Source organism: Onychostoma macrolepis, chromosome 07 (assembly GCF_012432095.1).
Source record: "Onychostoma macrolepis isolate SWU-2019 chromosome 07, ASM1243209v1, whole genome shotgun sequence".
NCBI lineage: Eukaryota > Metazoa > Chordata > Actinopteri > Cypriniformes > Cyprinidae > Onychostoma > Onychostoma macrolepis.
Window position 1 is genome coordinate 18,457,153 of NC_081161.1, and position 23,741 is coordinate 18,480,893.

Below are 23,741 nucleotides of genomic sequence, written 5' to 3' on the forward strand. Positions count from 1 at the left end.
TTTGCATTTTCAGTTTCATTTACATGCACATCATGTAAACATTTAAAGGTGCTAATACATCATGATCACATTTGTAATGTTGAACATCATCATTTGTTCCAAACCTGTAAGACCTTTGTTCATCTTCGGAACACAAATTAAGATATTTTTGATGAAATCTAAGAGCTCCCTGATCCTGCATACACAGCCATGCAACTACCACGTTCAAGGCCCAGAAAGGTAGTAAGGTCATTATTAAAATAGTCCAGGTGACATCAGTGGGTCAATTGTAATTTTTTCATAAAATTAAAATCTTTGGGTGAACTATCCCTTTAACTGTGAGTTGTGGGGGAAAAAACGCTTGTGCATACTGTATCTTTGCATGACTGAGCTTAGAGTTTGGGTTATGTTTTAGTTTTTGCTGATGTCTGCAATGGATTATTTTAGCTGTGAAAGTATGTGTTAGAGAAGGGTTAAGAAATGTTAGTCAGGTGTAGTGGTTTAATTATAGGTCATTCACCAGTAGGAAATGTTTTAGCAGAGAGCAGCTCTGCCTCAGACAGCGCACTGTCTCTGTGTGGAGTCTGTAGGCGGGAATGAATGAATATGATCTGCCAGTTCATTATTTGGCTGCCTTCTTTTCTAGGGCACGAGAACATGTGGTTGTGTTATAGTAAGTGTCAAAGTTTAAAGTCATACCTCTTTACAAACAATCTGCCTTGACAATGGAATGAGCCCTGGTGGAAAATGCTAAAAAAATAGTAAGTTTGTGTTCAAAAAAGCATTTCTTGAATTGTATACATTTTTAAACATTGTGTTCTGTCACAAACCTCTCAGCACTACATACATAAATTAGAATGGGCTGATAGCCAAATATTGATTATTGTGAGAATTGCGATTTTTAGCAAACCTTGTTTGTAATGATACACAAATGAAATGAATGCTTACTGTTGCCTGTGTGGCAATGATTCCAAAGGAAGCAGCAAAATGTGTCAGTACTACCGATTGCGATGAAATGACTAACAATGCTTCTGGCATCCTTTGCTTTTGATTTCTCTTGAGCCACTCAAATAAACAGCAATGCCACAGTGTTTACACTTTATACTTTTCGAGGAAATTAAGAACTTACAAATGGCTTAATTATATTTATGGTGTCTGCACATTAAACTGGTATCAACAAAGGGATCGTTTGACACTTAAAAAAAAAAATGTTTTAATTTTTTTATTTGGTCAAACAGTTGTCATTTTTTAAAACAAGAAAAGGGTTCAGAATTAAATATGTCATTTGATGGTCTGCTTATAGAAACAGATTTGACAACTTCAGGTTTTAATGTATTGGAGAGATTTGGCATAAAGCAACGACCAGATGTTTTCAGAGCAGTAGTGACTCTCTTTCCATTTTCAGTAGGATTTGATAAACAGAAATGTAAACACAACTTGGTTACATCACTTGTTGTCTACAAGCCCACTACATGTTTGCATGCAGGAAGTCATCCAGCTGCTGGCATGCTGACTGTCCATTGGCATATCCAGCCTTTGCAGGTGGTAGTGGATCAAGGTCTCTGTTATTTTTAGATATCAGCACAGTTTTTCAGTCTTTCACACATTTATTGGTAAAAGGTAACAATAAAATCTAAAACTGAGAATTTAATGCTGCATGAGGAAAATGTTGAATAGGGGCACTAAAGAATTCTTAATTGTTAGTTTAATTTTAATGTAAAATAATGGAAATCAGTTTCTGAAGGTTGTAGTAATAATAACAGTGTGTGATGTTGACAGGAGAGAAAAAGCATAAGCCTAAGCAAGCTGCCCCAGGGAAATCCTCTGCTTCACTAAGCAGCTTGGTGCTGCTCCACAGCTGGGGTGTCATTGTTTTGATAACGGCGTACATTGAAAGGCTCGACGTGACTCTCCATGACCCCAGAGTGTGTGCTGAGAGCGAGGATCTGTGCTTGTTTATTAACAAGCCCATGTTTCTAAGCTGTCTGCCTGGAATGGTGTCAGCAATGGGTTTGAAGTAGCATTTTTCTTAGTGCTTTTACGTGATGTGAGTGAGGGAGTATTTTGTGGTGTTGTTTTATGGCCAAACTTTTTAAATGATAATCTAGAGTGAGGTTATGTAAGTAGAGCCCAGTATGGGCAAAGCATGATATATGAATGTTTCTCACTTCTAAATAGGACTGCACTGTTCATTGAAATAGAGTTTTCCCAAAAACATTGACGCATCATGCTCTTCATAGATTTTTATCCAATCAAATGCTCCTGTTACCAGCTAGCAGGTAGAAAATTATGGTTCATGGTAACTAAAGTTTATTGGCTATTGTTTAATCTATCAATAGGACAAATACAATACAAGAAAGTATAATAAATTAAAATTTTCAGATACAGTAGGCATATTTAACAAGTAAGAAATAAAATAAGGATCTGGACTACAAAGCTGCACCTGAACACACCACACAGCCGACTGCAAACTAAGGCTACGTTTATGCGACAACGATGTAGTCAAAAACTGAAACGTTTTTCCCTTGCTTTTTTAAAAAGTTTCACGTATACACACACCCACAAAAAACAGCCAAAAACGCTGTATTGCGTATGCCTATGACGTACTGGCTGTTTACACGGAAACGATAACGGTGGCGTTTTCAAAAACTTGCACTTTAAAAACCCATTTTTAAAAATATGCGTTTTCAGTCCCCCAAACGCCGTTGTCGTGTAAACAAACAGGCAAATCGCATAAAACGTTTCCCGTTTTTGGCTGAAAACATTGTCGTGTAAACAACCCCTAACATATGCGTTCTGCGCCTGCGCGAGAGGAATTAACTGTCTATATAGAGTGGGGGAACTATGACGACACTTTGTATGCGGATTGGCTGTTAGCATGAAACTGGTTCCTTCGACAAAAAGCCAGTAGGATTTTTTCATAGGCTTTTGGATTATCGCAAAAAAACGTTTTGTCCATCAAGATAATCTTCACAAAATAATATAACTTTGATAAATTTTGAAGCCTAAATAAAAGCGCCAGAACTTAAAAGCTAAACTTAGGCTATAAACGAACTACAGCACCACGGTCGCTCGCTGCTCACGGTGACCACCACCGCGCTCCCGACAACTTTTTCAAACTTATTTTTAACATGTTCAGTGAAAAGTATTTACTCTATATATATGAATTTCAATCCACGCTACATGAACCTTTTCATATAAACTGGAATAAACACAAAACTAGAGCCAAACTGAAACGAGACATTAGTATTAAATAGTGAATAAATGAAATAATCATAACTAAAGGACATTTGAAAGCACTTATTTCTGTACATTTTGAAATAAGGTGCATTAAAAGTCAATAAATCCTTGATTAATATGAATATTTTAATTAAAAACGTGTCTCCACGGACTATTCAATAAAATTCTAGTGCATTTAATCTATTAAATAACAGCAGATTGAGCGAGTTTTTGGATATGGTAAGATTCAACTTTTAGTGAATAAAGTACCACATTTCAGCTATAATTTTGTTTGGGTGGGTACACAAAATGTTATTTTATCCTTGCTTCTAGGAAATCCTCAATCTATATGCTTTCTAACAGCTTCATGTGACCGCAAACATTTAATTTTAACGTGGCTTTAAGCACTATGCATCAATAAAGTTTCACTTTTACCACGTAAAGCCGGTAAATGTTTACATGGATTAATCGTAATATGAGTTTACCTTATGGTCTGAACCCAGAGTCTCTGTATCAGTAGGAAAGCGATAAAACAAGCATCTTCCATCCGAAGACTTGTGTTGCATTTTGGGGCAAAGCAAAAAAACATTGTTAAACAACAATATAAAATGCAGGAAACTATTCATTGGCTATTCTACAATTAATTGTATTACAAATTATACTACGATTGGAAAATACTGTAAATTGATAAACTGTTCGGCGTGATGACGTTTAATGTCTCCGACAGCGCCTGTAGTCCCATTTAGCAACTTGTTAGCAACCGTCTTTTTTTTAAATAAATGTAACAGTTTAAAAAAATCAGGAGTGGGGTGTAACTGGTCTGTTTTATGTCGTAGAATAAAACGTGAAAGTATCTTGACCCATTGACGATGGAACCGGAAGCGCTAAAATGCGAACTCGCTTCCGGGTTTTTGCCTACAAAGTGACATCATAGTTCTACCACTCTATTAGAAGCTATCAATAGTAAATAATCGTCATTCAAAAGGAAATGACGTAATGTTAACAAAGCAGCACTTTTTGAATATCCGTTATGTTGATACCTTTCATAACTTTAAGTGAATCATGTTATTATGAAAACATTCACATATTGGAATGCTTGGGTAAGACCACGTAACATTAAAACAGCCTTCTGACTGTGCAGCCTTCATTTACTAACTAGGTTTCATCACTTTCGCTTTAATTCTCCTACATGGACTCATTCGCTAAACTGAACATCCAATCAGAGTTCTCACTTGCTCCGACGGTCTCGATGGCCCCCGATGCCGATTCAACATCTGGCAAACTTCCGCTGATGAGAGCCGACGAGTGGAACACACCAAACAAACTAGCCCCACAGACGCTCACCGAGAGCCAACGTCGGCTTGGTGTGTCCCAGGGTTAATTGATCTAATTGTGAGCAGTTCATCCATGCATATCATTTTTACATTTGTTTTTGACCTTGTAATTTTTAATCACAATTACCTTGATCTCAAAAAACTTGATCTTCCAGTGAGTGAAAAGACAGATTTCTCTCTAGTGATGTATGCAGTACTTCTCCAATCATTTATTCCGCTTAAACTCTGCCCCTTTCTTACAGTTGATTGCAAGTTTGCATTCCATCCTCCATCCAATCAAGAACCAATGAATAGAAATGAATCCCTTCCCTAGATATATTTATATATCTCAATGATCCAATTCATTGTACAAAAGATCTCACTCCTTCCATTTCATCTCAACTTTAAAGAGCAGCTCTATTTATTAGCAGCATAGTGTGGGCACAGTATGACACAATTTGGAGACATTGCTTCTGAGTTTGTAGTTTTTGCTTTCATTGTTTCTGTTTGAATGTATATATTTTTTTGTTTTTTTATATATTTAAATATTTATCAAATTGCAATTCAAATGGCAATTCCAACATCTGTCAAAACAACTGCAATATAATTCAGATGATACAAGTTTTTTTTTTTTTTTTTGGTCATATTACACAGCCTTACATCTAAGCAGTGTGTACTAAGGTTTTGTTCTCTGGCTGAAAAAAATGTCTGTGTTTGGGATTAAAAAACAGACTTGAGCTTATGTGTAGTAACCCATTGATATCACTAAATGAGGTCAGTCTTTGAGATTCAAATTTTGTCCTTTGGTTAGTAGGAGGAAGGAACGCCTCCTGATTTGCTTGTGCCTGATCAGAATTGATAATTTTCATAGTTTACCCTTGCCGCACAACAAAATCCACACTGTCCTCCAGCTTGAGCTCAGAGGTACACTTAAAACCAAACTCATTTCCAAGAATTTCCTCCTCAGATGATACATAAGTTCTAAAATGCCTCGGCAGACTCTCACTCTTCTTTCTTCTTCAAATGCATTCACTGTGTCTTCCTCTTGATTAAAGGTGCAGTTCCAGAAGATCCAGCAGCTCCGTCTGTCACAGAACCGGGCACAGTACTACGGTGGCTCGCTGCCCAACGTCAACCAAATAGGCAATGCCAGCACTGATTTCCAGGTACCTGAGTTGCCCTCCATCCACTTATCTAAGTCTACTAAATCTGTCCAGCTAGTCATGTTCATTTAGGAGAAGATAAGCCCCAGCCATATACTCTGCTTTTCTACCTGCAGATAAACGATGTCAAGAGATGGTAATTGCAAACCTTCTCCTTAAAAAACAAAGAGTGTATTTGTCCCCACCTCTTAGTCTGCCCTCACTTCGCCTACTCCTACAGTACACGGCTTTCCCCACAAGTACACTTGATACAGCGGTGCGCTCCAAGAGCCAAAGAACTGTATCTGTGTCTATCCCCTATGGAGAGCAGTGTTGTATACCTTCAGGTGAAAGTGCTCTTGTTGCTGTGAATAAGCTTCTTTGAGACATTGAGCAGTGATCCCTACTTTTTGTCTGCCATGAGAAACCAAACCTAGAAAGGTAAAAGCACTTTGGAGTAGAGTGAATTCACCTGGGGACACAAGCTAATGGTGGCACTTTGAAAATGTATGTGTGTATTTTGTTTGTGTATTCTGCATGTCCTAAAATATGGATGCTTTGTCTTTTCACTAACCATTTTTACAATTCAAGTCATTTAGGACAGATTTCCGCATTTGTGAGGAAAATGTTAACCAAGAAGGTGTTTCTCCACAGGGGACTTTTCCCTCCGGACTGGACTCTGTGCGAGGGACCAGACACCATGGTCTGGTGGAGAGGGTCCATCGAGACCGCAATCGGATCAACTCACCGCACCGCAGGCCCATTGACAAGCACGGGCGGCAGATATCCTTTATGTTCACTAGCATAAAGCCTTTGTAGGGGAAAAAAGTGATCTGTGAGGGTCTTTACTTAAGCTTACGCTAGTAGATGCATCATTATTATGAGCTCACAATGTTGCATGTGTCATACATGTTGACCTTTGCTCATGTGGGCAGCTTTTTTGAGGCTTCAGGCTGTGTGATGATCCTTTATGTATTGATATTCCCACTGCTGCACTGTGGGTGTGAATGAGTGGGTAACTGCAATAACCCGCTGTTTTCTCCCCGCTCATGTTTGTTTTTTTTTTCTTCTAGTTAGAACCGTTTAGAGATTTGAATATCAGTACTCTGGTGTCCTCATTAGTCGGTGATTAACAAACCTCGCCGCCGATCGTATTGCGCATTCTGCCGCTAGTTCTGGATTCATTCAGCATGCAGGTTGAAGTCGTCACTGGCTGTGCCGGCCTGGCCAGTCTTTTATCCTCCTCGGTTGTGTAGTTGATGGATTTCTTTCATCAATTTTTCAGTGGTTGTCTGTAAACTTAATCGTCTGTGGGCTCAAAGATAATTTTGGTCTGCAGATTTAGCTTAGTGCTAAAGATCAAATAAAAAGAAAAAGGCCTTAATGCCTTGTGAGTTACCACACTGTTTTGAAGATTATTTTTTTTAAGATGGTTTTGAATTATCTAGTACCAGAGTAAGAAGCTACTCCGTAGTCCTTAATATTGGGATAGTTTGGGAACGGTCCACTTGCTCTGATGCCGTGCCATACGGAGAGACAACAAAGGCAGCGTGAGGGAGACAGAAGAAAAAAAGTGTGGCAGAGTTGAGTTACGTAAGAGCTTTGAATGATGGGTTCAAAGTAATTCCACACGGTTTGCCACGGCCGCCCTTGTTCTTTGAGCGGGAAAAGGCATTTGTGACCGCAGTCATACTAAAAATTGCAAGACCTGTTTGTCAGAACTCTGTCTACTCTGTACTCTGTGAATTGAACCACTCCCTCCCCAAGAGCTGAAGATATTCTGGTTTATTCTCGCGGGTTCCTTCAGAGTGTCTGATGATTTTTTTTTTCTTCGTCTCGTTGTCTGTTTATATTGTTTAATTTTTGATTGTTCACATTAATTGCTAAACACTTGTTTCTAGTTGTCTCTGAAACAGGAAATTATTTTAATGAGTATTTTAATGTGTTCTTATTGTCTTCAAAGATCTTTGCTCTAGGCTCAAAGCTTTCAGGTTTTTGTTGTTGTTGCTTTTCAATTTGAGAGTTCAGCATGTGTCTCATCCCTGTGAATAAGAAGGCTTACTAACACTCATTAATCTGATGAAGCAGAGAGTCTAGATTGATGTAGTTCCATTCTAACTCGTTCTTCAGGGACTTGTTTGTGGTGCATCACTGTTTCTCATACTGAAAGTTAGGGATTTAAACAAACCCCTGAATGTTTAACTTTGTAAACACTAACTTGTCCTGCATGTTTTTCTTAATGATGATTTTTACATTTACATTTTGGCAGCTGCTTTTACCAAAGCAACTTGTATTGCATTCATGCTCTACATTTGACCAGTTCATCCATTCACTGGAAATGAAACCTATGGCCTTAGCATTGCTAACGTTATGCTTTACTGTTTGAGCTATAGGAATAAATTCCTTCAGTCACACTGCTGGTTGAGAAGTATGCTGTTACTTTTCTAAGCGATCAGAACACTGTTGGCACATACACACCGCAAAGTCTAAGGAGGTGCATCCTGTAACTTTTTGTTTGTTCGGTGCGTACAGTCACATCTGACATTTTGATGAGTGGTAATCATAATAATGTTTTGCCATCCATGAATGATAAACAAGAATGCAAACCAATATTTGCATAATGTTTAACCAATATGTATGACCGACGTTATAGTAGTGACTTGAAGAGGCATAATTTCTGGCAAAGTTAAAGGGGCCCTGAAATGCATTTTCAGACTTTATATTATGTTTCTGGAGGTTAGCATATCAAGTTAGCAAAATTTTTTGTACCAAATTAGTTATTCGTAAACTCTTTGTATAAAACAAATTCCATCATCATTTTCACTTTCTGCCAACAACACCATTTCAAGGGTGTTACTTCTTTCAGAAATGCAAGGAAATGGTCACTGCTGTGAATGGTGAACTTAATTGCACCATTTTGATGCTCGATATGGCCAGTGCTGTAATACAGCTGCATATGTTTAAGCCCGAGTAAGATTCATATGCAGAAGAAAATGAATCCGTGCAACTGTTCAGCATCAGCATGGTGATTGCTTGCACTTGCTATTTTTTGTTTTATAGTTCTAAAACTGTTATTTTGACTACTTGTTGGATGTCTATAATTAATTTAGATTTAGACAAACTGGCAACATGTAGAGAGTAATTAAAAAATGAGACAAACAAACAAAAACATCCTCATTCAATTGCTCAGGCACATTGTTAAACAATCTCCCTGATTTGATTCATTGTAGAGTATTATTGCAGCGTAACCTCTCATATATGTAAAATTAAGCAGTTTTATTTTCTGTTTCATTAAGTAAAACACCATTTTATTGCTTCTTGTTTAAGCATCTACTTTTTGGCAGTGTCCACTTATTATTAGCATATTTGGGATTGTTTTTTTTAATAAATCTGGGCAGTCATGGGTTGGGATTATATAGCGTTTTGGCCTTATTTAAGCTTATTTCTGTGATGAAAATTGCTTATTTTGAGCTTATTTTGTTGGACCCAGCCTGATCTGGCAACACTGTCTCTGTGAACCTTAATATATGTGGTGCCCATAGACTGCAGGGCCGCTAAAAACAACTACAGTACAGAGATACCAACTCGAGTCAAAATATGTGAATAAAAAAGAAACTTAATCTGAAAATCTAAAAATAAATGCTACTTCATAATATTAATAAATACTACAGTAGGATATAAATAGTACTAAAATAACACTGGCTGCAGTGTGTTTTAAAAAGCACTCAGAACATTTTCGCAACCACATGGCAATGCCATGAAAACCACATACAAATATTTCATCCCTAGCATTATGATGGCAAGTTTTCATAGCTATATGCCACTCACATTTTCTTAAAAAAAAAAAACTTCTTAAACTACAATCTACATTTAATCTAAATGAACTGAGACTCTCTAAATAAACATTTGCCCACTAAAGCATTTCATTTTCATGCCACTCTAATTCTGCTGAGTGAGAGAATATGATGAAGGATTCAAAGCCCAAATTTGCTTTCGCTCTGATTTTTTTTTTCCCTTTAGTGCCAGATGTCCCTCACAGTGTTGGCTTGTTTTGCTCTCATCGATTCAGCCACGTCTGCCAAGATTAGACTCTCTCACAGGCTCGCTAGCCAACCGAACGCTAGCCAACTTCCTCCTAACCCATGTAGTTGCTTTCGAGCCGCATATATCACGCCAGATGCCTTGATCTTGCTTTGTCTGTGGAGTGTTTCTGGAATGATGTCCAATCAGAGGACGAGCGATGTGGGTCGAGTGTGAAATGTCAGAGAGAAAGGTTAGCTCACCCACGCCATCCTGGAGCTTCTGAGACGAAGGTGCTGTCACAGCCACCCTGTCTCTCCACACCGCTTCAGCGGCCACGGGCTAATTAGATTTTAGGAAGGATCCCTCGTAATCCAAGCTGTCTGGCTTATGTCATCATCGCTTTCCCCCTCCCAGGCCGCGTATCAACAACAGTATTCACACAGTGTCACGCCAGGGATTTCATACATATGATGGCGGTTATCGATGCGTGCAGTGTGTTTGAACGAGGAGGCCTAAGATGGTTTTTCTGTGGCTTGGTTTTGGCTGCTCGTTGGTTGGTTGTTCAGTGTTGTGTCATGGTGAGGGTCACGGGGCGGGCTGGTGGTTGAAAGGTTGGCATGAAGAGCTCAGTCTCTCATTACTGCAGCAGAACTGATGACTAGGTTTTCCAGGCCTTAGCAGATGTTGAACAGAGAAAAACTCTGTCCTGCTTTCTGTCTTGTAAATCCACCCCTCCTCCCATTTGGATGTGAGAGTCTTGGCACAGAGGGACATGACGAGGCAGCATTGTCAACATCGGCCTGAGTTGAGGAAACAGTGTTTACTCAAGGAGTTCTTCAGCTGGACTGTTTTTGCTCCTTTAATTCCTGTAACTTTTGTTAGAGTGTTGAGTGGATTTGGACAGCACAAGTGAGATTTTAAAAGGGTCATATCAAGTGAGATCAAAATTTTGTGTAATATGATCTCCACCCTTCTTCAGTCTGAGAAAATCTATTGAAACGAACCTGCAAATACAGCTTGAACTCGGTTGTGGCTGCCTGAAACATTGTCCACTAGTCACAGTAAGGTAACAAGAAGAAAGTGTGATAGATTCAATTAATATTAAAGTCAGAAAACAAAATGTGATAACTAAAAATTCCTCTTCATTTGTCACAAAGATAATGTTTCAAATTTATGAGATGGCATTATTTTCCAGCTTAATTGAGTTGCATTTATACACTAACCATTCAAAAGTTTGGGATCAATAATTATTTTTTTTTGAAAGAACTACTTTTATTCATCAATGATATGTAATGTTACAAAAGCTTTCTGTTTCAAATAAATGCTGTAATTTTGAACAAAGAATCCAGTTTCCCAAACAATATTAAACAGAACAACTTATCAACATTGACAATAATAAGAAATATTTCTTGAGCAGCAAATCAGCATATTAGGATGATTTCTGAATAATCATGTGACGTTAAAGACTGAAACAATGGCTGCTGAAAATTCAGATTTATCATCACAGGAATAAGTAAAATTTTTAAATGTATCCAGATAGAATAAGGGCATTCTAAATTGTAATAATATTTCACAATATTAATGTTTTACAGTTGTCTGATCAAATGAATGTGGCCTTGGTGAGCATAAGAAACTTCTTTCAAAAGCATTGAAAAAATATCATTGACCCCAAACTTTTGAACAGTAGTGCAGATGTATAATTTACAGCTTTTGCTCATTTTTTGTAAATAAACAATGTTGTGACGAATAAAGAGAAAAATGTAAATATTTCTTTCAAATATACAGATACAGTAAAAGTCAAAACTTTTTCTAGTCTGGAAAATGGTCTTGAGAAATGCAAATATTTTTGAGATTTATGCCTTTATATATAAACAAAGTTTGAAGCATATGTGTTTGTGACATTTGCCCGTGAAAGCTTCAGAAGATTTCCTTGACTGAACTACGCTGAGAGCTCTCCATATGGAACGATGTACCTTTCTCCTCCCCCTGACAACAGCTGGAGAAGGTGAGTCCTGCCCTTAAATCTGTTAGGACCGATATAGTCCTGCACACACCAGTCCACCGCCAACAAATGTGTGTCTGTGCATTCATTACATACATTGTCACATTCTACTTCATGATCATATCTCCTGTCAGTTGCAGAGTGCAAAGATGATGGTATCTTGAAACGAAGCCATCATAGTGACATCAAGCGGTGTCGCGAGAGAGATCATGTCACATTAGAGGGAGTGTTAATGTGTGTTTGGCATTTGCATAGGCTATCCCCACAGATGCCTGAAAAGAAAACAGTAATGAACACATTTGTTTTTTTAGCGCAGAGAAAATCCGCATCCGCAGCGATAGATAAGACTTGCAAAAGGTTAGATAAAACAAAAGTGTTTAAAGAGATACGCATGTCGTTTTGTCGTTCTCGACTCTGAAGGAGATTATAAAACCTTTCTCTGACCACAAACGCTCGTACATTTCCTCTGCACAAATGTCGCTCTTCTCTGTTCAGCCCCTGTGAGGCGTAACCATTGGACGGTTTTCCTCATTTGTTTACTGAGGAGTGAATTGCAGCCAGTAATAAAGGGCTTAAGGAAGCTTCTCCTCATCATAGTCATGTTTTGAATGCAGGCTTGGCCGGCAGCCAGTATGCCTTCTTACCTGGCCTCCATGTTGACTCTTCAACTTGTAAAACTTTCAGAGTCCACGCCCTGTGGCATTGTTTACACCTGAAAACTGGTTGGCCTGATCAGCTTTAGCACAGCCTTCTGTTCCCACTGTGGCGAAACACTGCTGTGACAGCCATATGCCATAGAGCAGCTCACATACGACACTACACACAAGATCCAGGGCTTTATCTTATTTACTTTACTGCTTTTAGTTTCAAGTGAGAAATTAAATTACAGTTCGAACATTGATTAAGATTTTGTAATGTTTTTGAAAGAAGTCTCTTAGGCTCACCAAGGCTGCATGTCTTGTAATTAATTGCAAATACATTTATTGTGAATAAAAAAATTAAAAAAAAAAAAATTATTCCTGTGATGGCAATGCTGAATTAATGACGGCACAGTCTTCAGTATCAAATGATCCTTCAGAAATCATTATAATATGCTGATTTTATTAATGTTAAAAACTATTTTTGCTGCTTACTATTTTTGTGGAAATTGTGATACACTACCATTCAAAAGTTTGAGGCAAGCATGATTTAAAAAAAAAAAAAAAAAAAAAAAGAAGAGATTAATGCTTTTATTCAGCAAGGATGCGTTAAATTGATCAAAAGTGACAATGAAGACATTTTGTAATGTTTAAAATGATTCCATTTTTTAAAAAAAATGCTGAAAATGAAATGTTTTCATCAAAGAAATGTTTTCACAACAATATTAAGCAGTTTTTTTTATCATTGAAAAGAACTATTATTATACTATTATTATTAATAACTTAGCATCAGTAATAATAGATGATAACGGAGCAACAAATCAGCATATTAGAATGATTTCTGAAGCAGCATGTGACACAGAAGACTGTAGAAATTGCTGTTGGCTTTGACATTACACAATTAAATGATATTTTAAAATACATTCAAATAGAATAAGAATGCATTTTAAAAGTATAATATTTCACAATATCACTGTTTCTGCAGTATTTTTGATCAAATAAATGCAAACTTGGTTGGCATAAACATTAAAGAAACACAAAAAAATCATGGTTATTCCAAGCTTTAGTAGTGTAGTTGTTGTGTACAGAAGCAGAGATGGGGGTAGCAGAGGATAATACTCTCATGTGGAGTTTAGCTGAATATATGATCTTAGGCAAACTTTTAGAGCTTCATTATAAATGCATAAACAGTGAGCGGTTCACTCCACTTCAAGGGCCGTCTCAGAGGCATCTTATGAATTATGAAACATAGGATTCAGAGGATCAAGCACAGTTAGATCTTTACCACTACAATGTATATTTCAGATATTTTTTTACATTGCTTTCCTGTTAAACCTTTTTAATTAAATCCAGTTTTCTTCTCTTCTTCAGGAGTGTTGTCATTATTTGTTCAAATTGTGTCCTGGTGAAGCCCGAGTACTAACCACAGCATTTCTCTCTGATTCTAACCATCTCTTTTTCTTCCTCAAGGATGAATGTTCAGCTATTCCTCAAATCTCTTCTCAGTGTAAACAGCACTAACTAAACCTGCCAGATCTTTTGCTAGCTACCCCTCAGAGCCGCCCTCCTCCTCCCCAGAACAGATCGTGAGCTCAGCGTGTTTGTAAGCCTCTCTCTTTGCTCTGGACCAGATTAGCATTCGCTAATGACCGTGGTCCATGTTTTGGTTTGGTTTTTGTTTTATTCCGGTGTGCCCATTTGACCTTGCACAGATATGTGTGATTGAATTGTGGGTGTGCTGCTGTGTCTATCATCTCACGTGAATAAATGAAGAGCTGAACAGATGTTTTCTGTGTGCTTGGACATTAGAGGTTAAGCTAGATTTAGAAGGAGTCGGAGAGCAATCACAAATGATTTTTGGCATTTTTAATGATGCTGGTGGTGTTTGTGAAGTCTGCCGTTTGTTGTCTGACAGTGTGACACGTCACAGAAAATCTGCAGATTTACTAGTGTTTGGTTTGTGCAGTTGTAAAATGGCTCAAGGGACGTCGTCTTGAATGTTTGTGATGCTTTAACGCATGTAAAGAAAAGGCATAAGGAACTAGTTACTGCTTTGCTTAAGGGAGAAATCAAGGCCAGTTGGCAACAAATCGGTGATTATGGTTTTAGGGGCAGTGTTCATGAAGGTTCAGTGGGACTTTCCATGAAAAGAGTATAAAGTGGGGCCTTAAAATGATTGATTTTTTTCTTTCTTTTCCGTGTTCGTAGATGTTTCACATTCAGAAAATGTCCTTAAGGGGTTAAACTAATTATAGGAGCATTATATTGAGGTTTTCAACAAAATGAAAGCTTTTCAATCAAATAGATCATTTTAAAAAACAAAAATAAATTGACATAAAAAGCCTGTGTAACAGGGTTGCAAATTTAGCCCAAATTGAAATATCACTCGGTAGCATCTAGTTAGTTTGGAACCAAATGTTGGTTTATAGTTATAAAAAAAAAAAACATTCTTTATTTTACATGAATTAAAGGGAGTTTTTTGTTTTATTTCTTTATTAATAATTTGGTAACAGGGCTAAATTACTTTCACAATTTTTTTTATTTATTGATTAATATTTTTTTACTTGCAATTCCTACCCAAAAAGTATTTTAGAACTTTTAGAAGAATTTTTCTTATTTTATTTTTTTCCCCCTTTAATCAGACTTCCTGATGCATCCAGTTTTGGCTGTGGGAACCCTTTTTTTTTTTTTGTAATTGAGAAATCATGCAAGAAGCAGATTTAAATATTGAAACACTTAAATGTTACATTTTTGGTAGATTAAATAGTATTGGTTCAGTAGAAAACATTTTAATTATTAACAGTGTTTCTTTTAGTATTATAAATTATAAAAATACCTAAAAACCTCTTAAATTGGAGCAGACAGTCCTAAATTCACAAAGTCATGGTATTAAGTGCACTTTAAAAAATGAATAGTTTTGTTTTCTAATACAAATAAACATCTGAACATTCTTAAATCAACATACATTTATTTGAGATATAAAATGAAATATATATATATTTTTTTTCTTATGTAAAATGAATTCAAACGTAATGGAGATTTGTTGGAAGTATTTTTAAACTTTGAAGTGTTGCTACTAAAATACATTTACATATTTACGTATTGTTCCATTCAAGTTATTCCTTAAATTTTCTTTACTTGGTCTTAGAAAGGTCTTTTAAAAGTCTAAAATTTTTTCTAAACCAACTTTTCATGATCTGTATTTTTTTAGTTTGATAATAGTTTATCATGATTATCTTATAGGACGTCATCCAAAAAATGTGCAACGGTTTTGTAATATAAACAATTGTTTTTAATAATGAAAATTTCCCTAGCTTTTGAAAGCTATTGTGGCATTTAATACTGAGTGAATGAGCACTGCGTGCTAGTATGAGTAGTCTGTAGGGGATTGCTCTTGGTTCTCTATTGGTTTAGGAGTGCAGTAAGAGGCGTTTGCGCAGCAGAGGATGATCGTCCTGCTTTACTGGAGTCTCATCCTAATGTATGCCCTGGAGGAACTGTTTACAGCTCTCTCAACACATCTGTGATGCATTACCTACCGCAGCACACAATGGGTAAGGGTTAATGAGCTGAAAAGGGCGTCAACGCAGCTCCTTAACCCTTTCTGTCCGTTCACCACACAACTTGGTGCGACCAGTGCAGATTTCTGTTGCTTATTCACACAATAACCTGGTGTATGGGTGGCGGATGTGTTTTGAGTTCAGTTCACAGGGCTTAACATCTACCACCAGAAAAGGAAATGTGAGTGGACTGAGGTAGTATGTTGCCAATAAAAAGATGTTGTTGGCATTGAAATGATCGAGAGAAAGAGTGGCTGATACTTTAACATTAATAGAAAGTGTTTTGGAGACTTTTAATGTCCATTCCTTTCAACATTTTTCTTTTGACTATTTTTTGCCACAAAATATTCTCATGTGGATTTGTGACCCTTACAGTACTAACATTTAATGTAGTGTACAATCTGAATGTCAGTGTTTTAGTGTGCCCCAGTGCTCAGTTGCATCCGTAGGGACGACAGTGCTACTATGATACTTTCAAGCTTAGCTCTCCCTGGGGTACAGTTGTCCCTCTGGTGTCTGGGTAAACAGGGCTGGTTCTGAATCCTAGGCAACATCCATACGTTTCCCTGTGGAGCTCAGCTGGACTGGGTCAGGAACACGGGTCAGCACTGTCCTCTTAGTCCCACGCTCTCCCATCCTGGATCTGAGCCTCTGCTCTTCCCAGACAAGACTTCCTCTGGGAGGTTTTCTAGAAAGGCATTCGTCCTCACTCAAGTGTGATTCAATAGCGATAAGCTTTCATTGAAAAATATCTCCGTTTTTGGTGGTCTGCCTGATCCAGTTTAAAAACATTTGTTTTTCACATTGTCTTTGACCACAGGTCAGCTTTAAATGACACTCTGTTTATGAATCCTTTTCTAGCAACTTTTACCAAGACCTGCTTTTGTTAGGAGTCTGTATAATGCTATACTGCTAGATACTGTCTTTAAGCTCTACTACACTTAAATCTTTATTTATTTGAGTTATATACTGTATAAAACGTCCATCCATTTGGATTACACAGGTTTAAAGGGATAGTTCAACCATATGTTGGTAACCAAACAGTTGCTGGTTGCCATTGCCTGCCATAGTACTTTTTATCCATACTATGGAAGTCAGTTCATTCTTCAGATTATCTTTCTATGTTCAACAGAAGAAAAATTCATACATGTTTGGAATATCATGAGGGTATGGAAGCCCGTTTTCACCACTGAATAAAAAATAAAAACCTTTTTCTTGTAATTGCGAGTTCACATCTTGCAATTCGTGATCCAAATTGTTCAGAGTTGTGTCATGCAAACTAGCAATTCTGAGAAAGTCACAATTGCGAGATATAAACACGCAATTCTGAGAAGTTTATTCTGAATTTATATCTCACAATTCTGACTTTTTCCTCGCAATTCTGACTTAATTGACAGTTGTGAGTTTATATCACGCAATTCTGAGAATTTGCAAGATTTAAACTCACAATTCCAAGAAAAAATGTCAGACTTGCGAGATAAAAAGTTGCAATTAACTTTTTTTTTTTGTGAGTAAATGCTGACAAAATGTTCATTTTTGGGTGAAATATCCCTGTAACATAAACTAATAGACATAATGTGATGCATATTTGTCAGTCAAACATTCATTTCTGTAGCAGTCCTGAATGTGTTTAAAATACAAAAATACATTTACCAGGTGAATATATTTATCATCAAAAAAATACATTTGTTTGTGTGTCATACATTTGAACTAAATGAATATTGCATGTTCCACAGTTAGCCATATTTTATCCATTTGCATACTTTTTAAAGGGGTCATATGATGCTCTTTTAAAGATCATTATTTTGTGTATTTGGTGTAACAGAATATGTTGACATGCTTTAATGCTCAAAAACACATTATTTTTCAAATACTGTACATTATTGTAGGTCCTCTATGCCCTGCCTATCCACGTCACTTTCAACAAAGCCCCTCCTTCCGACAAGCGCAGTCTGCTCTGATTGGCCAGCTGACCCAGTGCATTGTGATTGGCTGAACACCACAAGCACGCGTCGGAAATGTAATGACCCTTAGCATAATCGCGCGCTTCAGCTTTCAAAGTAAATATCAAGACAATTAATAATGTCATTAGTTTTATCATCAGTTCAAGCCTGAAAGGGGAACAGAGTCGCAGTGATGATTCTTGTATGTATTTGCACACAAGCCGCGATTAAGACAGCTGACGTGCTATGATTTCTGACGGACTGTACACTCCGCTGTGATGTGACCCTGTTCCCCGCACACACGACGTGTTACTCTACGCTGCGCAAAACTCCGCATTTGAACCGTCAATAGCAAATACTTAAACTAATAACAAAACATACTTACAGTCGCTGATTCAGAAGCGCCAGATTGTCAGAGCAAAGTCTGAAGTGAACCTTTTTTTTAAATTTTTTTTATTTTTTAGAAATAGCCTTTGTGCACTGCCAGCCTTGTACTCTCCTAGGTTCACGAAACTGTCGTTCAGAAAATGTGTTGCACAAATTCGAACATTTGGGTTGTGCTGTTCTGTTATAAACTAATCTTAACAATGATTCCTGATTGCATCTACTTCCGGCCAAATAAAGTTATTTTGCTTTCGCATAGAAACACACAGCATCTCTCTGACAGGGCTGCATCATCACTACTGCAGTTACTGAAACCACGCCGCCTTTCTTTGCGTGCACATTTTGGCGGCATTACGCAAATATTTCCACATCGTGACGTAGACATGTGGGGGCGTGTTTGAATGAGGCGTTTTAGCCCGGTCTGGATCAGCCTTCTCTTTTAGACAGAATAAATCCTTTTGTGGGAGACTTTGAACTTTGTAACTCTGATATTATACATACACAAACAGCTACAAACACACTAAAGAAAAGGAAAACAAGAAATCGCATAATATGACCCCTTTAACTGAATAAATGTAAAAGCAATCTGAATAAATGCATTTTGAAAATCTGATTTTAGACTTAAAATCCATACACTTCAGAACAGGGGTGCAGACCAGCTTTACAGAAAAATGTGAAAGAAGGCTATTTTCTGTTGTTATAAGGAGTATCTTTTCTTTTCTCGCACTGGCTGGAGTGTATTGGTGGCACATTACATCACCCTAGTGTGGTCTGGCATACTGTAGCCTCTCCTTCAGTACAGCGGCTACAGGAAATCTGTTTATTATTTCTCTTTATTGTCTTAGTGATAGGGATATGTTAACCCTCTTAGTGGGAACCAGCTTCCCTGTTCTGGCATACAGCAGCGTGCACAGGCTACATCTGCTGGGCTGCTTGTGCATCTACACTGGGAACATGGATCATTATACACCCATGTCTAGTTTTGTGCGCTTGCCACACTTGCCATATGTTACTACTCGCCGTGAGTAATAGTTATTATATCAGTGGTTACAGATAGAAATATTTTGTTAGCTTCATATACACTGCAGTTTGGGGACGATTTTTCAATATTTATTTTAAAAGAAGTCTGTTATGCTTGCCACGGTGACATTTATTTGATCAAAAATACAGTAAAAACAGTATTTTAATATATTTTAAAATGATGGCAAAGCTGAATTTTTCGTGTCACATGATCCTTCAGAATAATTTTTAATATTTTAATAAGCTGATTTGGTGCCCAAAAAACTTTGTTTTGCTTAATATTTTTAAGATACTTTTTTCATCTTGTTTGATGAATAGAAAGATTAGTAAAAGGGCTGTCAAATCGATTAATCGCATTCAAAATAAAAGTCTGTGTTTACATAATAGTGTGTATGTGTACTGTGTATATTTATATGCATATATAAATACATGCACATACATTGTATATTATAAATATTGATTTACATGTTCATGTAAATACGAATATATAAATATAATATATGCACTTGTAAATATTTCTTCAATATATGTGTGCATTTATATATACATATAAATACACACAGTACATATATATTATGTAAACACACTTTTATTTTGGATGCGATTAATCGATTTGACAGACCTTATAACATTCCAAATGTCTTTACTGTTAATTTTGATCAATTTAAAAACTAAATAGAAGTATTTAAAAAAAGCACCTAGGGACACCAAAATGGTATGAATAAATGGTTTGAATTGTAGTTTTATTTAATTAGATACAGTAAATTATGTTCCCTGACCCATGACCTTGCTGTTGAAAGCACCATGCTTTACCCTAGCAACTGCATAGCAATGCCCAGGTTTGTTCCACAGTCAAGTTCTGGTCGCATTTCCTTTAGAAATAGTCTCTGAATTGCGTGGCTGTCACAAAGATTAAGGTTTTTATTCTTGTCGATTGCATTTGTGGCCAGTAAGATTTATTTGTTTATTTGGTTGAGCCTATATCTTGATTTCCTGTGTTGTTACTCTGCTGAGGTGTTGCCTGTGTGTTTCTTTTGGTTCATTAACCATTGAAGATATTATAGCACTTGTGTTTGCTCTCAGACGTGGCAGCTCCAATCTAATTGAAGCAGTAAATCAGTGCTGCACAGTATTAGACTAACCTGGGGGACTAGGCTCTGATTTCTACGGCTCTGTTTATGTTTTGTTGAAGGTGTCACAGAGGAATTTCCACCCTGCTCGCTCTCTTCTCTCTTTGTCTCTCTCGCTTGCTCGTCCTGCTGTACTAACCCCTGAGCCAGGGCTACAGGCTCAGTACAGTAGTGATTAACACGAGACTGTTTCCATTTCTAAAGGGAGCAACTGCCATGGACCGAAGAGAAACGACCTGGATTTAGATTAATATCACAGCTTAACAGGTGACCTTTGACTTTCAAGTTTCTCTCTCACAGATCTCCTTTGGACCTGTCTCTTGTTTTTTTTTCTTTCCGTCATCACCTGCAGATCTCCTTTTCTCAGCTTGTTATCCATAGATTTGATTAAAACTGTTTCTTGATCAAGTCTTCATAGAAACAGAATGATTTCAAGCCAATCACAGATACTGTTTCTCTACTCAACCGTCTATTCTACGTAGACTAATATGTCACTGTACCAAACTAATCCAAACCAGGGATCATTATTTCTACTAATGTTTTTTCCCCTTTACCTCACTCATTATTGTGATGTAGAGTGACTTCAACCTTGAACTTTTGCTCTACAAATAGAAAAAAGAGGACTGTTTTATTTGTAATTTTTTCCATCACTTGAGAATGGTTTAAATGTCAGACCTGATAAAGCATAGAGAAGCACTGGAGTACAGTAAGGTGCTCTTGAGAGTGCTCTCTTCATGTGTAGTTGCTTGATGAAGGCAGTGAGCGAGGGCAAAGGGTCATGTTGGCATTGCTTGGCTCAGCAGTTTTTTTTCAGTGGCTCACTGACCGAGCTGTTTTCCTCCTTTCTTCCTCTCTCCTTCTGCCACAGAACAAACTCTGACTCAGCTCTGCACACCAGCGCCATGAGCCCAAACCCACAGGATCCTTTTGGCAAGAACCAGCAGATGGGCAGAGGACCTCCTCAGCGAAACGGTGAGCTCGGTCTCCTCTCCAACCGTACTGTAGTTTTAAAAAGCCATTGTTATTGCATGGCATGGCATACAACAGAAATGCAGGGGGTCAAATGGATTTTACAATGTCAGTCATGGGTGACAAATCAATGATTTATACCAGACCCAAATCAAACGGTTCCACCCGTAGTGCAGCGTGTTTGCACGACACAGCTGGGGCTTACTGTCATGTTGTTTGTCTAGTTGTCTTGGTTACAAACACAGGCATTTCAGATGGTATGCTGAAAATGGCTGACAATCAGCCCGTCCGGAGTGCTCTCAAAAACAAATGAATGTACAGCCCCATGAGCTTTATAGATACAATAGTCTGGCTCATACTCCCCTAAAAATGCACGTAGCCTGAGATCAGACACATGCTGCAGTGAAGATGTTTGTTAGACTATAGGATTATGTCACAGGGTGGGATGTTCAGTGTTTCATCATTACAACAGTGAAAGTCTGGCGGAAAAAGTTATTGCTGTGCTGATATAATTATGTATTGTTCTTTATTTCATGACATTGCATCAGCACTTCAGGTCCTTGTCAGTATAATTAGCATTCATTAATATAATTTCCTTCAGATTGAGTATGGGTATGCGTTTTAAGGTGTATTACTGATATTTGTTATATATATAAACCTTGCTTTGCAGATTGTTACATCACATCCCTTTCTAGTATTCCCTTTCACGTGAAAGCTTTATAGGATTTACATGGTCATGACGTGAAGAGTTTATGTAACATTACACAGATAGACTCCATTACAGTAATCTCATGCCTACACATACACAGCCATTCAAAAGTTTGTGGTCAGTAAGATACTTTTCTTTCTTTCTTTTTCTTTCTTTCTTTTTATAATAAATGAATACTCTTATTCAGCAAGGATGCATTAAAGGGGTCATGAACTGCCTTTGTTTTTTATTTTTATTTTATACTGTTCTCTGAAGTCCACTTATAATGTTATCAAGATTTTTACATCAAAAAACATCATTTAGAAGTAATAGACCATTTTCTGTCCTGTTTTGACCCCCTTCACCAGAACACTCTGTCTGAAGTAAACGCCAACTGCTATGATTGGCTAACAGTTGTGTATGTTTGACAGCGTACATCCTACATAGTTGGACACTGCTGTGTTTTAGGTTAAAAACGCATAAGTACTCAGTAATCATCAAATGAACTGTAATAACAGACAAACCAATAGTGAACACATAATAAAAAGTTACACTTGTGTGTTGCGACATTACTGTCGGTCGGATCCAATATAGTCAACACAGCATCGTCTTTTAGTTGAAAATCCTGCGTCAATTGTGCATTGTTTGTAAGTGAATCCACGGTAAAATGAAGTAAACAAAGTACCAAGTTCTTACTGATGCGGCACTGCACAGTGTTTTGTTGTCTTTGGAGCCATCTTCATTGTTTAGACCTGTGTTTGCCTCTCTCGTTATTTACACTACATGTGCAAATCGATGGGCGGGGCTAAACAGGCAGCGATGTAGAAGCAGGTATTATGAACGAATTAGAAGCATCTTCTTCTGTAGATGTGGTGTTTAGCCACACTTTTTTTGTCATAAAGTGGCACATTCCACAACCTGTTTTGGCGTATTGGCTTCAATATAAGCTGATTTTAGACTAACGTGGATGTTTCGAGTTCTGAAACTTACTGGATGTTTTATAGTACAGTGACCTGTTTATGTGTCAAAAGATCAAGGGAATTTGGATTTCTCAGTTCATGACCCCTTTAAAACTATTTTTCAGTTGGCCAGAGTGTGATTTATCTTTTTTGAATCATTACAATATTGTTGTGTGGGACACGGTGAGCTCAGAGACTGCAAGTTAAGCATTTAAAAACTCAAAACTACTTACTAATGGTGTGCTTTGAATGAATAGTGCTCTTAAAGGGCTGTAGAGATAATGTAGTAATCTCACATGAAACGGAGTAGAGGCTTAAACGGTATTTGATATATCATCACGGATTGCCCAGCCCATTTACATTTTCTTTGCAAATCTGCTTGTTTTTTTTTTTTATAACTGAGGGAGGAGTCCATTATTTTCTCTTAATCGACAGTATGTCACAAAAATGTAACTTGTATTGAACCTGTTTTGTTCTGCTCTCTTTTGTGTTCACTCTGTTTATCACTTGCTCTCTCGCTAATTGATTTGCAAGCATTTAGGCTTGAGTTTGCAACTCATCTGCACTGTGAATCCAAGATAAAAGCATCTTTGTGTATTATATCTTTCTGTTTAGTCAGTAGGATTAAATAAGATCGTGAATGAAGATGTGGAGCAACTATGATGGTCACATGTACACCAAGATATGGAGCACTATAACTCAGGGGATGTCTGTGGCCCAGGGCAGTTGTTTTCTCAGATCAATCTGATAAGAAACAGCTTCACTTAAGGAC

The 23,741-nt window shown here is 37.4% G+C and overlaps 1 protein-coding gene across 4 annotated transcripts in view; it reads left to right on the top strand.

The window, feature by feature from the left end:
- crtc3 (CREB regulated transcription coactivator 3) overlaps positions 1–23,741 on the top strand; it is a 40,567-nt gene that overhangs the window by 2,812 nt on the left and 14,014 nt on the right. For 2 of the 4 annotated variants that reach the window (XM_058781145.1, XM_058781146.1), the window contains 5 exons: positions 5,567–5,677; positions 6,308–6,436; positions 11,620–11,681; positions 20,558–20,620; positions 21,222–21,325. In XM_058781145.1, coding sequence (XP_058637128.1) covers positions 5,567–5,677; positions 6,308–6,436; positions 11,620–11,681; positions 20,558–20,620; positions 21,222–21,325 — 469 coding nt within the window. The remainder of the gene's footprint in view (positions 1–5,566; positions 5,678–6,307; positions 6,437–11,619; positions 11,682–20,557; positions 20,621–21,221; positions 21,326–23,741) is intronic. The other 2 variants (XM_058781147.1, XM_058781148.1) reach the window with 1 other exon arrangement.